The 12643-nt window shown below is 35.9% G+C and overlaps 1 protein-coding gene across 3 annotated transcripts in view; it reads left to right on the forward strand.

The window, feature by feature from the left end:
- The window catches only part of XIRP2 (xin actin binding repeat containing 2), a 310207-nt gene that overhangs the window by 276278 nt on the left and 21286 nt on the right, over positions 1-12643 (forward strand). For all 3 annotated transcript variants that reach the window (XM_037849930.1, XM_037849929.1, XM_037849928.1), the window contains 2 exons: positions 5105-5215; positions 5598-5667. In XM_037849930.1, coding sequence (XP_037705858.1) covers positions 5105-5215; positions 5598-5667 — 181 coding nt within the window. The remainder of the gene's footprint in view (positions 1-5104; positions 5216-5597; positions 5668-12643) is intronic.

Genomic DNA, 12643 nt, shown 5'->3' on the forward strand with positions numbered 1-12643 from the left:
TAATAATGAATTCACTTTAAAGAGAGCATATAAACTAGTTTTTTTTAGCATCACAAAGATCTTTTTTATAAAAAGTCTACTTGAAAATATGTTTTTTTATTTTGAAAGATTTGTTACTTTTGTGTATATAATTGTTCCTTTGTTTTCTTGGTGCAGACTTCTCCCTCTCAAGAAGCCGTCTACCCTTTACAGCACCACAGCACTGGGCATAGTCTTCCATAGATGTTCTCATCACTTACTATGTTATCAAAAGGCCCCTTTCTGAATGCATGTTGTACAGTGATTGATATGTTAATGTTATACACATCAGCTTTGTGGTTACTCCACCTGAAAATGTTCAGTATTTAAGATTTTCATCAGAAATACCAAAAATAAAATCATAGGGACCATGTGAAGAATTTAGAATCTCAATTTTTAAAACAGGTTAAATTATAAAATTTTCACACTACTAGAAAAGTAAAAGTGGCTATTTGCCCCTCAATTCACTTCTTGATATTATTGAGCATTTCTATGTACTAGGGAAGCCAAACATTAGATTTGAAAATGCAGGAGATAGAGCTGAGTTAAAGGAGAGGGTCATATTAGCACATAATTACTGCGAAAAGTGTTAAGTATCATAGTAGAGGTGTAAACTGACAGTTATGGGAAAACGACAATAAAAAGCAGAATTAGCTAACTCTCTCTAAAAAAGATGGGGAGAGTTTCAAAGAGAAAATAATTTTGGAGCCAAGCTGTCAAAAAGTACTAGTGAATTTGGAAAAAGCCTTACCCTGAAGCTCAAACACTAGGAAGTCAGATTATATATTGTAATTTTTTCGGTTAAATTTTAAAAATAGAGAAATCTTGGGACAAAAAAAAAAGTTTCAAATTGAATATATCCCAATCCAGACAAACACAGTGTATCAACCACAAAATGTTATGTTCATCATTTAAAAGAAAGAATTGATTATTCTTTCAAACCTTGAATCTGTTGACCATTTTGCTAACGTAGATAACAAATTTTTGGTATTGTTTATGACTGTTTGACAAAGATAGGCATAGCATTAATATATCATAACCTTTTCTAGTTTTATTAAAATAGAAATTAGTGATGGGTAAAATTTCTGAATTACTGGCATTGAGCATGAACCTCTGTTTTGTGCACTCTGGTGGAAAATCGACTATTTTTTCTACTCTGGTGGAAAGTCTACTATTCTGTCAGACTTTCCTTGAACTTTTTCTATATGATACACTTCTAAAGTCACAACAGTAGAGTGAATCAGCATTAAATAAAAAAAAAAAAAATCTATCCTTTTATTTCCTTACTCGTTGTAATAGGATGAGTTTGCAAATTTGTTGGTAGAATTTACTTCTTCTATAATAATAATAACAATGACAAGTTTGGCAGGCAGAATGCTAACTCTTTTCTGTGCTGAGAGAAATCTCCTTAAAAGATTTGTATATCAACAGTAGATTGTTGTAATATGCTTGGCTAATATATGAGCTGACATCAGATTGGTGTGAGCTATGCCAAATAATGTTTTACAATTGTGTCACATTTTCTCCTTTAGATTCCAAAGATGTAACACACATTTTATATCTTTGTCTTTCTTCTAATGGCTGCATGAGATGAGAAAACTGAATTTAAGTATGATTTAGAACATCCAAAATTACACCATAACTGGTGGCGGAAGAGTTAGGATTAATTCCCTATTCCTTACTCCAGGTTACTCCACCTAGGAACCCAACAGCATTTTATCTCTAGCAGCTTGGTCTATATTTGAGTTTAATTTCCTGGAACCAATTTCATGAATCATTTTGTGTGCATTCAAGTATGGTATTCTGGCCAGATTTCTTTATTACATTTTATTTATGTAATTTGATTTCTTCCTGAGCATTATCATGATCCATCCCTTGGCTAACCCTACATTCTGTATAGACTCCAGCAATTGAAAAGACTGACAATCAGATTTAAAGTCCAAACTAAACCAGTTGCAAAATATGAAACATGGTAAATGATGGGAATAAAATCTTGGAATATTTTAAGGCATTTTATGTAAGTTACAGCAACCAGGAGGCAGTAAAATTGATGCATTGATGCTAACACACCAAACCAGTGTAGCAATTACAGTTCTATTTAGTAATAGCACATAAATGCTGAAGTAGAAACTTACAAATTTAAACTAAATTTATGTATACTTGTACTGCTCATGTTGTGTCATCTCCCACAAGAAAATATACTTAGAGCTGATAGACATGGTTTGTTTTAACTCAGGTATAAATATAAAATGTTTGCCCCATAATATGGTCATTTTTAAAAATATGGGTCAAAAAGACATTATTTCTTATTTTTCTACTCCCAATATTTTTCTTTTTCTTTCTCAACTATTCATGCCACTAACTCTGTTCTTTCAGTGTGACAATTGGTGGCAGGTATCAGAAACCCATTTCTATAGGTACCAGGCAAGTTTTTTAAAAATGCCAATTCTATGTTAAATATTAGTGAGTGATGGGAAATGTGGCCTACTGGAGAGTATATGCCCCAGCTACAAAGGCCAGCCGCTACTTAGTTGCAGCCAGCTACTGCCATGTTGGAATGTGAATCTGGTGTTGCCTATTTTAAGAACTGGCAGAAATCTTGATTTGTGTGCATATTAACTAATTAAAAACTCTGAAAACACTGTGTGGGCCAAATAAAGTATGATTCTAGGTCCACATCTCTAGGACATCGAGGCAGAAACATTGATTTGTATGAATGAGCATGGTACCCCACAATAAGATCCTTGGTACTGGTCAGGTTGCCACTTTGCTATTTCACTCTCCATTCAATAGCTACTTCCTTATTTCTTCAGTGTGTGCATAGGAAAGCCATGGAATATTCCCATTATAACCTTGTAGTTAAGAAGACGTTTCAGCTGAAAAGATTTGTCATGCTAACAGTTGTCATTTTTGCCCATGCATTTTTTTTTCTATTTGAAGTCCTCAATGATTGTTTTGATCCCCCTGGACTGATGCTATTGGTAGCCATAAGTAAAACTTGATTATACAAAACATCCTTTTATATGGACTTCTGATTCTTTGAACTTAAAGTAAGCAGCATAGATTATCTATTTTCTATACTCTCTTTAGAAAGTAAAGTACATATTTCATTCATTATTTTATCCCCAGTTCTCAGGCAAATAGAAAGTTGCATGAAATTAGTTTATTAATAGAAGTTTGCTGTTTTATTAATCCATTAATTCATTTATTCATTCATTCTTTCAGTGAAATCTGTGTTACAAAAAAGTGCATCGAGCACAATTTCAAATATTTTAAATGCGTGTATCATTGACTACGACTGTAAAACTATTCTACTGAAAAAAATTTTTCACTGGTCTTAAATTTCATGATTGTATTATACATTACATACAATTGTATTACATTAAAACAAACAGACCATATTATGCTAGCATGTATCTCTCTATCTTCACCCATGAGGCTACCTTTTCTTTTGGTTAAGTTAGCACAGATCATCTTGGCTGAATTGGAAGCTTGGAACATCTGTTAGTTTTGGTGATCCAAACGTAGGTAAACCTACATTTGCCTTTAGTTCTTTGTAGGATTTTTTTTGAGAATATCAACTTTTTTCTTAATTCCTGTTCTTGGGAAAAGTATAATAAGATCAGATCATACTATATATCCCTAGGTAAACATCTGACTTCCCTCTAGGTTAGTCAAAACATTAACCCTGTAGACCAAATACCCTTGGGAAAAAAGCTACATACTACAAATCTACTAGCAAAAAAAGAAAAGAAAAGAAAAGAAAAAATCACAAATCAATTTCCTTGTATTAATTTTAAATTTATTATTGGTATTTAATTCACTGTAAAAATAATTTAGTGCTATTTTGATGAACAAATAATTGGTTCATTTTACTGTTTGCTACTAAGACAAAATTTTAAAAATCGTATCTCAAAAACAGTATTAGTTTGTCACACAGATATCAAGATTAAAGTGAAAACCCAACTTCAACAAAGTGCAAATGCATGCTTTCTAGTAGAGTCTATATGTTTGTTTTTTTATGTTAAGATTTTTAGCAGTATACCAGCTGCTTTGTCATATTAATCAACCACATAATTGTGTCAAAATCACATTATGTAGTAAAAGCTGGGATGGGTCACCAAAACTAATAGATGTTCCAAGCTTCCAATTCAGCCAAGATGATCTGTGCTAACTTAACCAAAAGAAAAAGTAGCCTCATGGGTGAAGATAGAGAGATACATGCTAGCATAATATGGTCTGTCTGTTTTAATGATTATATTTAATATTTTATTCTGCAATTGAACTCTGGATGTGTCATCAAACTGGGTGAGCAATTTGGAGGCAAAATGTCATTGTATAACATGAAATTTTGATTTATGAGCAACAAAATGTATTTCTTTTCCATTGAGGATTCGCAGCTTTTCTGTGGGTCATCTTTCTCATATTGGGCACAAAACGCATTATTAACATTTGTTGCTTACTGAGTGTGGTAGACAGAATAATGTCCCCTCAAAAATGTTTGTTCTAATCCTCCAAACCTGTGACTATGTTAGGTTACATAGCAATGGAGAATTAATATTACAGATGGGTATAAGGTTGCTAAACAGCTGACCTTATGATAGGGACATTATCCTGGACGTCTGGGTAGGTCCAGTGTAATCACAAAGGTTCTTAAAAGTGGTTGAGGGAATTGGAAGAGTGAGTGAGAAGGCAGCATGAGAACTCAGCACAACTTTGCTAGCTTTAAAGATGGAAAAGGGGGCTCTGAGCTAAGGAAAAGGGGAAGCTGCTAAGGAAGCAGCAAAAATCAAGGAACAGATTTTCCTCTAAAGTCTCAATACAGCTATGCAGACCTACTGATGTCTTGATTTTAGCCCAGAGTCATTTTTGGACTTCTGAACTACAAAATATAAAGTAACAAATTTGCATTGTTTTAAGCCACTAAACTGTGGCAATTTGTTAGAACAATAGAAAACTAATACACTGAGAAACCTTGATTTTTTCCAGAAGTTTCTGCTACTGAAATTGCATTAATAAAGTCAAAATTTTCAGACATGTCTTAAGTCATTATCCTACTTATTTATTTATTTATATATCTATTAAGGAGGTTGTTGGTGGCAGCCAGGTTGACATTTCAAGAAGCAGCCAGGAAATGGAAGGAAATGAACAAGGAGCTTCCAAAACCCATGAAAGTGATGTTCTTGGAACAGAAATGGTAATTACTTAGACTGATAATACTTCCCAAACAGTTTCTAAAAGTCTGTGGAAATTTTGACTTTGTTGTTAGCTTTTGCTTTTATTGCCCTTTATGTATGCAGCACCAATAAGTATCAATGTCTCTTTCCCCACTTTGGAGTTGGCAGTCTTTGAAAACTAAAATGGGAACCCGAAATATGTGATCAAACTTTGGGTGTCAATTCAAATCAGTCCTGTTACAGCGTAAGTCCATGCATTAAAATAAATGATAGAGGCTTAATTAATCTCTCTCTATGTACACTGAGGTCTTGGATGAAAATCACTGTGAAATGAATATTGGTTTCAATATTGAAATACTTCCCTTCTTAAAAACAGTTATTTAAAATTATTTTTGAACACAGATCTCTCATCTTGAAAAGCATGCCCTGGAAATAAACCAACCTCATTTTCATCAATATGTTCAAGAAACAGGTAAGAGTCTGCCTTTTATTGACTTTTGGTTATATTATTTGGTTCCAATTTAACATTCTTCTGTTGATGCATCCTAGTTTGAATGGACAACATCCAAAGCACATCCCTCCTCAATGAGAAGCTTTGATAACTATGACTCAGATTTCCAAGAGGGCAGGATGGTTTTTCTGTCTATAATTAGGTTCTGTGTGTGGTGATAGGTACAATAAGGTTCTAAAATATCTCATTGCCCAACAGCCCTATGATATATTCATCCTAAAAGCCGAGAAGATGATAAATTGGTCACCCATATTGCTTTTTGACTCAAGGGCCTTAAATAAAACTTGAAGTGTATCAAGTACTCTGAACATAGAATTATTATTTGGATGGTATTACTTTTTTTTTTTTTTTTTTTTTTAATTTTAAATTCAGTTTTATTGAAATATATTTATACACCATGCAGTCATCCACAGTGTACGATCAGCTAATCACAGTGAGTTTTAACAGAAATAAGTAGACAGTCTTACAATGTCATCAGATCAGGTTTATTGAGCACTTACCAAGTGCTGGGCTTTATGCTAAATGATTCACACATATTGTCTTTTTTTCTTTTTTTTTTTTTTTTTTTTTTTTTAACTTTCCCTTCTTTTTTCAAATCAACTGTATGAAAAAAAAAGTTAAAAAGAAAACAAACATACAATAAAAGAACATTTCAAAGAGACCATAGCAAGGGAGTAAGAAAAAGACAACTAACCTAAGATAACTGCTTAACTTCCAACATGTTCCTACTTTACCCCAAGAAAGTTACATAATATAGCAACATTTCAGTGAACTTGTTCCTACTACATCCATCAGAAATTAACAGACCATAGTCATTTCTGGGCATCCCCAGAACGTTAAATAGCTTATCTGTTCTTCTTGGATTATTGTTCCCACTTCCTTAATTGCTCTCTACTGCTAGTTCCCCTACATTCTACATTATAAACCATTTGTTTTACATTTTTCAAAGTTCACATTAGTGGTAGCATATAATATTTCTCTTTTTGTGCCTGGCTTATTTCGCTCAGCATTATGTCTTCAAGGTTCATCCATGTTGTCATATGTTTCACCAGATCGTTCCTTCTTACTGCCGCGTAGTATTCCATCGTGTGTATATACCACATTTTATTTATCCACTCATCTGTTGAAGGACATTTGGGTTGTTTCCATCTCTTGGCAATTGTGAATAATGTTGCTATGAACATTGGCGTGCAGATATCTGTTCGTGTCACTGCTTTCCGATCTTCCGGGTATATACCGAGAAGTGCAATCGCTGGATCGAATGGTAGCTCTATATCTAGTTTTCTAAGGAACTGCCAGACTGACTTCCAGAGTGGCTGAACCATTATACAGTCCCACCAACAATGAATAAGAGTTCCAATTTCTCCACATCCCCTCCAGCATTTGTAGTTTCCTGTTTGTTTAATGGCAGCCATTCTAACCGGTGTTAGATGGTATCTCATTGTGGTCTTAATTTGCATCTCTCTAATAGCTAGTGAAGCTGAACATTTTTTCATGTGTTTCTTGGCCATTTGTATTTCCTCTTCAGAGAACTGTCTTTTCATATCTTTTGCCCATTTTATAATTGGGCTGTCTGTACTATTGTCATTGAGTTGTAGGATTTCTTTGTATATGCAAGATATCAGTCTTTTGTCAGATACATGGTTTCCAAAAATTTTTTCCCATTGAGTTGGCTGCCTCTTTACCTTTTTGAGAAATTCCTTTGAGGTGCAGAAACTTCTAAGCTTGAGGAGTTCCCATTTATCTATTTTCTCTTTTGTTGCTTGTGCTTTGGGTGTAAAGTCTAGGAAGTGGCCTCCTAATACAAGGTCTTGAAGATGTTTTCCTACATTATCTTCTAGGAGTTTTATGGTACTTTCTTTTATATTGAGATCTTTGGTCCATTTTGAGTTAATTTTTGTGTAGGGGGTGAGGTAGGGGTCCTCTTTCATTCTTTTGGATATGGATATCCAACTCTCCCAGCCCCATTTGTTCAAAAGACCATTATGGCTCAGTTCGGTGACTTTGGGGGCCTTATCAAAGATCAGTCGGCCATAGATCTGAGGGTCTATCTCTGAATTCTCAGTTCGATTCCATTGATCTATATGTCTATCTTTGTGCCAGTACCATGCTGTTTTGGCAACTGTGGCTTTATAATAAGCTTCAAAGTCAGGGAGTGTAAGTCCTCCCACTTCGTTTTTCTTTTTTAGAGTGTCTTTAGCAATTCGAGGCATCTTCCCTTTCCAAATAAATTTGATAACTAGCTTTTCCAAGTCTGCAAAGTAGGTTGTTGGAATTTTGATTGAGATTGCATTGAATCTGTAGATGAGTTTGGGTAGAATTGACATCTTAATGACATTTAGCCTTCCTATCCATGAACATGGAATATTTTTCCATCTTTTAAGGTCCCCTTCTATTTCTTTTAGTAGAGTTATGTAGTTTTCTTTGTATAGGTCTTTTACATCTTTGGTTAAGTTTATTCCTAGGTACTTGATTTTTTTAGTTGCTATTGAAAATGGTATCTTTTTCTTGAGTGTCTCTTCAGTTTGTTCATTTCTAGCATATAGAAACATTACTGACTTATGTGCATTAATGTTGTATCCCGCTACTTTGCTAAATTTGTTTATTAGCTCTAGTAGGTGTATCGTTGATTTCTCAGGGTTTTCTAGATATAAGATCATATCATCTGCAAACAATGAGAGTTTTACTTCTTTTTTTCCAATTTGGATGCCTTTTATTTCTTTGTCTTGCCGGATTGCCCTGGCTAGCACTTCCAGCACAATGTTGAATAACAGTGGTGACAGCGGGCATCCTTGTCTTGTTCCTGATCTTAGAGGGAAGGCTTTCAGTCTCTCACCATTGAGTACTATGCTGGCTGTGGGTTTTTCATATATGCTCTTTATCATGTTGAGGAAGTTTCCTTCAATTCCTACCTTTTGAAGTGTTTTTATCAAAAAGGGATGTTGGATTTTGTCAAATGCTTTTTCAGCATCTATTGAGATGATCAATTGATTTTTCCCTTTCGAGTTTTTAATGTGTTGTAATACATTGATTGTTTTTCTTATGTTGAACCATCCTTGCATGCCTGGAATGAACCCCACTTGGTCATGGTGTATGATTTTTTTAATGTGTCTTTGGATTCGATTTGCAAGTATTTTGTTGAGGATTTTTGCATCTATATTCATTAGGGAGATTGGCCGGTAGTTTTCCTTTTTGTAGCATCTTTGCCTGGTTTTGGTATTAGATTGATGTTAGCTTCATAAAATGAGTTAGGTAGTGTTCCATTTTTTTCAATGTTTTGAAAGAGTTTGAGTAAGATTGGTGTCAGTTCTTTCTGGAAAGTTTGGTAGAATTCCCCTGTGAAGCCATCTGGCCCTGGGCATTTATTTGTGGGAAGATTTTTGATGACTGATTGGATCTCTTTGCTTGTGATGGGTTGGTTGAGGTCTTCTATTTCTTCTCTGGTCAGTCTAGGTTGTTCATATGTTTCCAGGAAATTGTCCATTTCTTCTACATTATCCAGTTTGTTGCCATACAGTTGTTCATAATATCCTCTTATAATTTTTTTAATTTCTTCAGGATCTGCAGTTATGTCACCTTTTTCATTCATTATTTTGTTTATATGGGTCTTCTCTCTTTTTGATTTTGTCAGTCTAGCTAGGGGCTTGTCAATCTTGTTGATCTTCTCAAAGAACCAACTTTTGGTGATATTATCCTTTCTATTGTTTTTTTGTTCTCTATGTCATTTATTTCTGCTTTAATCCTTGTTATTTCTTTTCTTGTACTTGGTTTAGGATTGGTTTGCTGTTCATTTTCTAGCTTCTTCAGTTGATCCATTAGTTCTTTGATTTTGGCTCTTTCTTCCTTTTTAATATATGCGTTTAGTGCTATAAATTTCCCCCTTAGCACTGCTTTTGCTGCATCCCATAGGTTTTGGTATGTTGTGTTCTCATTTTCATTTGTCTCTATATATTTAGCAATTTCTCTTGCTATTTCTTCTTTAACCCACTGATTGTTTAGGAGTGTGTTGTTTAACCTCCAGGTATTTGTGAATTTTCTAAGTCTCTGATGGTTATTGACTTCTAATTGTATTCCATTGTGGTCAGAGAATGTGCTTTGAATAATTTCAATCTTTTTAAATTTATTGAGGCTTGTTTTATGTCCCAGCATATGATCTATTCTGGAGAAAGTTCCGTGAGCACTAGAAAAGTATGTGTATCCTGGTGATTTGGGATGTAATGTCCTGTAGATGTCTGTTAAATCTAATTCATTTATCAGATTGTTTAGGTTTTCAATTTCCTTATTGGTCTTCTGTCTGGTTGATCTATCTATAGGAGAGAGTGATGTGTTGAAGTCTCCCACAATTATTGTGGAAACATCAATTGCTTCCTTTAGTTTTGCCAATGTTTCTCTCATGTATTTTGTGGCACCTTGATTGGGTGCATAGACATTTACGATTGTTATTTCTTCTTGCTGAATTGCCCCTTTTATTAGTATGTAGTGGCCTTCTTTGTCTCTCAAAACATCCCTGCATTTGAAGTCTATTTTATCTGAGATTAATATTGCTACACCTGCTTTCTTTTGGCTGTAGCTTGCATGAAATATTTTTTTCCATCCTTTCACTTTCAGTTTCTTTGTGTCCCTGTGTCTAAGATGAGTCTCTTGTATGCAACATATTGATGGTTCATTTTTTTTGATCCATTCTGCGAATCTATATCTTTTAATTGGGGAGTTTAATCCATTTACATTCAACGTTAAAACCGTGAAGGCATTTCTTGAATCGGCCATCTTATCCTTTGGATTATGTTTGCCATATTTTTCCCTCTCTCTATTAATATCCTTTATTGTACCCATACCGAATCTCTTTAGTACTGAACCTTTCTCCAAGTCTCTCTGTCCTGTCTTTGTTTCTCTGTCTGTAGGGCTCCCTTTAGTATCTCCAGTAGGGCAGGTCTCTTGTTAGCAAATTCTCTCAGCATTTGTTTGTCTGTGAAAAATTTAAGCTCTCCCTCAAATTTGAAGGAGAGCTTTGCTGGATAAAGTATTCTTGGCTGGAAATTCCTCTCACTCAGAATTTTAAATATATCGTGCCACTGCCTTCTCGCCTCCATGGTGGCTGCTGAGTAGTCACTACTTAGTCTTATGCTGTTTCCTTTGTATGTGGTGAATTGCTTTTCTCTTGCTGCTTTCAGAACTTGCTCCTTCTCTTCTATGTTTGACAGTGTGATCAGTATATGTCTCGGAGTGGGTTTTTTTGGATTTATTCTATTTGGAGTTCGCTGAGCATTTATGATTTGTGTATTTATGTTGTTTAGAAGATTTGGGAAGTTTTCCCCAACAATTTCTTTGAATACTCTTCCTAGACCTTTACCCTTTTCTTCCCCTTCTGGGACACCAATGAGTCTTATATTCGGACGTTTCATATTATCTATCATATCCCTGAGGTCCATTTCGAGTTTTTCAATTTTTTTCCCCATTCTTTCTTTTATGCTTTCATTTTCCATTCTGTCATCTTCCAGGTCACTGATTCGTTGTTCAACTTCCTCTAGTCTTGTACTATGAGTGTCCAGAATCTTTTTAATTTGGTCAACAGTTTCTTTAATTTCCATAAGATCATCCATTTTTTTATTTAGTCTTGCACTGTCTTCTTTATGCTCTTCTAGGGTCTTCTTGATTTCCTTCATATCCCGTACTATGGTCTCATTGTTCATCTTTAGTTCTTTGAGTAGCTGCTCTAGGTGTGTCTCTTCTGGTCTTTTGATTTGGGTGCTTGGGCTTGGGTTATCCATATCGTCTGGTTTTTTCATATGCTTTATAATTTTCTGTTGTTTTTGGCCTCGTGGCATTTGCTGAACTTGATAGGGTTCTTTTAGGGTTTGTAGACCAGTTGAAGTCCTTATCTCTAATTTATCAGATCTACAGCTTCGTGGAGTACACTTTCTCTAACTAACCAGCAGGTGGCATCCACGAGCCACCTGTTCTCCACAAGCCAGATCTCCCCTGCTTAGCCTTTTTGGTGAGTGGGGGAGTGAGTCTTGTGGGGCCCAATTGGTGTCCCAAGCTTGCGTGTGTAGTTGGTGTTGCCTGCCCTGTATGTGGGGCGTGTTTCTGGGCAGTCGGGGAGGGGGGGTGGCCCTAACAATCAAATCTCCCTGATGATCCTAGAGTTTTAAAGCTACTGCAATAGTCTAATCCTTCAGTTCAGTCCTGCCACAGTTTGTCTCTGCCACTGACCCACAAGTCTTTGGTATTGGCGTATGGCTCCTGAGACTTGCAAGTGGGCCCCTCTTCCAGGCTGTGCACCCCGGGGCCTCTGTTGAGGGATGACTGTGCTATGTCACAGGTGAGTGCCGTCCCCCCAGGGCAGTTCTGGGCTGCTGGGCTGTGTTGGGAGGCTCCCAGTCTGCTCAAATGATGGCTGAATGGGGCTCTGTTAATTCACACTGCTCCCCCTTCCCAGCTCTGGGACATTCAGCTGAGGTTGCAGGGAAGGCTAATGTCCACGCCCAGTTTTGTGGTGTGTGCCTGTTATTTGAAGCACTTCCGTCACACTGGGTTGTCTGGGGCAGCTCTGGGCTATGGGGCTGGCGATGGGCAGGAGTGTTTCCTGTCCACCAGGATGGTGGCTGTGAGCGGACACCCCCCTTTTCTTGGGAAGTTGTGTTGTTTAGTGAATTTTCTCAGCCACTGGAGTATTGCCTTTTGTCTCAGAGCTCTCTTAGTTCTGCTCTTGACTTGACGTGCCCAAATTTCAATTCTTTGAAGCTTTCTGTATTGAGCTTCTTAGAGTAATTGTTTTAGAAAAAGCAAAAAGGATTTAAAAAAAAAAAAAAAAAAAAAAAAAAACGGCCCTCCTCAGAGATCTAATGGGTTATTGAAATGCTAATAGACAAAGCAACCAGGGCCATTAAGGAAAGGTGCACAGGGCAGAGAGATCAGCCTTGCTTCGGGATTTGCA

Source organism: Choloepus didactylus, chromosome 9, assembly GCF_015220235.1.
Source record: "Choloepus didactylus isolate mChoDid1 chromosome 9, mChoDid1.pri, whole genome shotgun sequence".
NCBI lineage: Eukaryota > Metazoa > Chordata > Mammalia > Pilosa > Megalonychidae > Choloepus > Choloepus didactylus.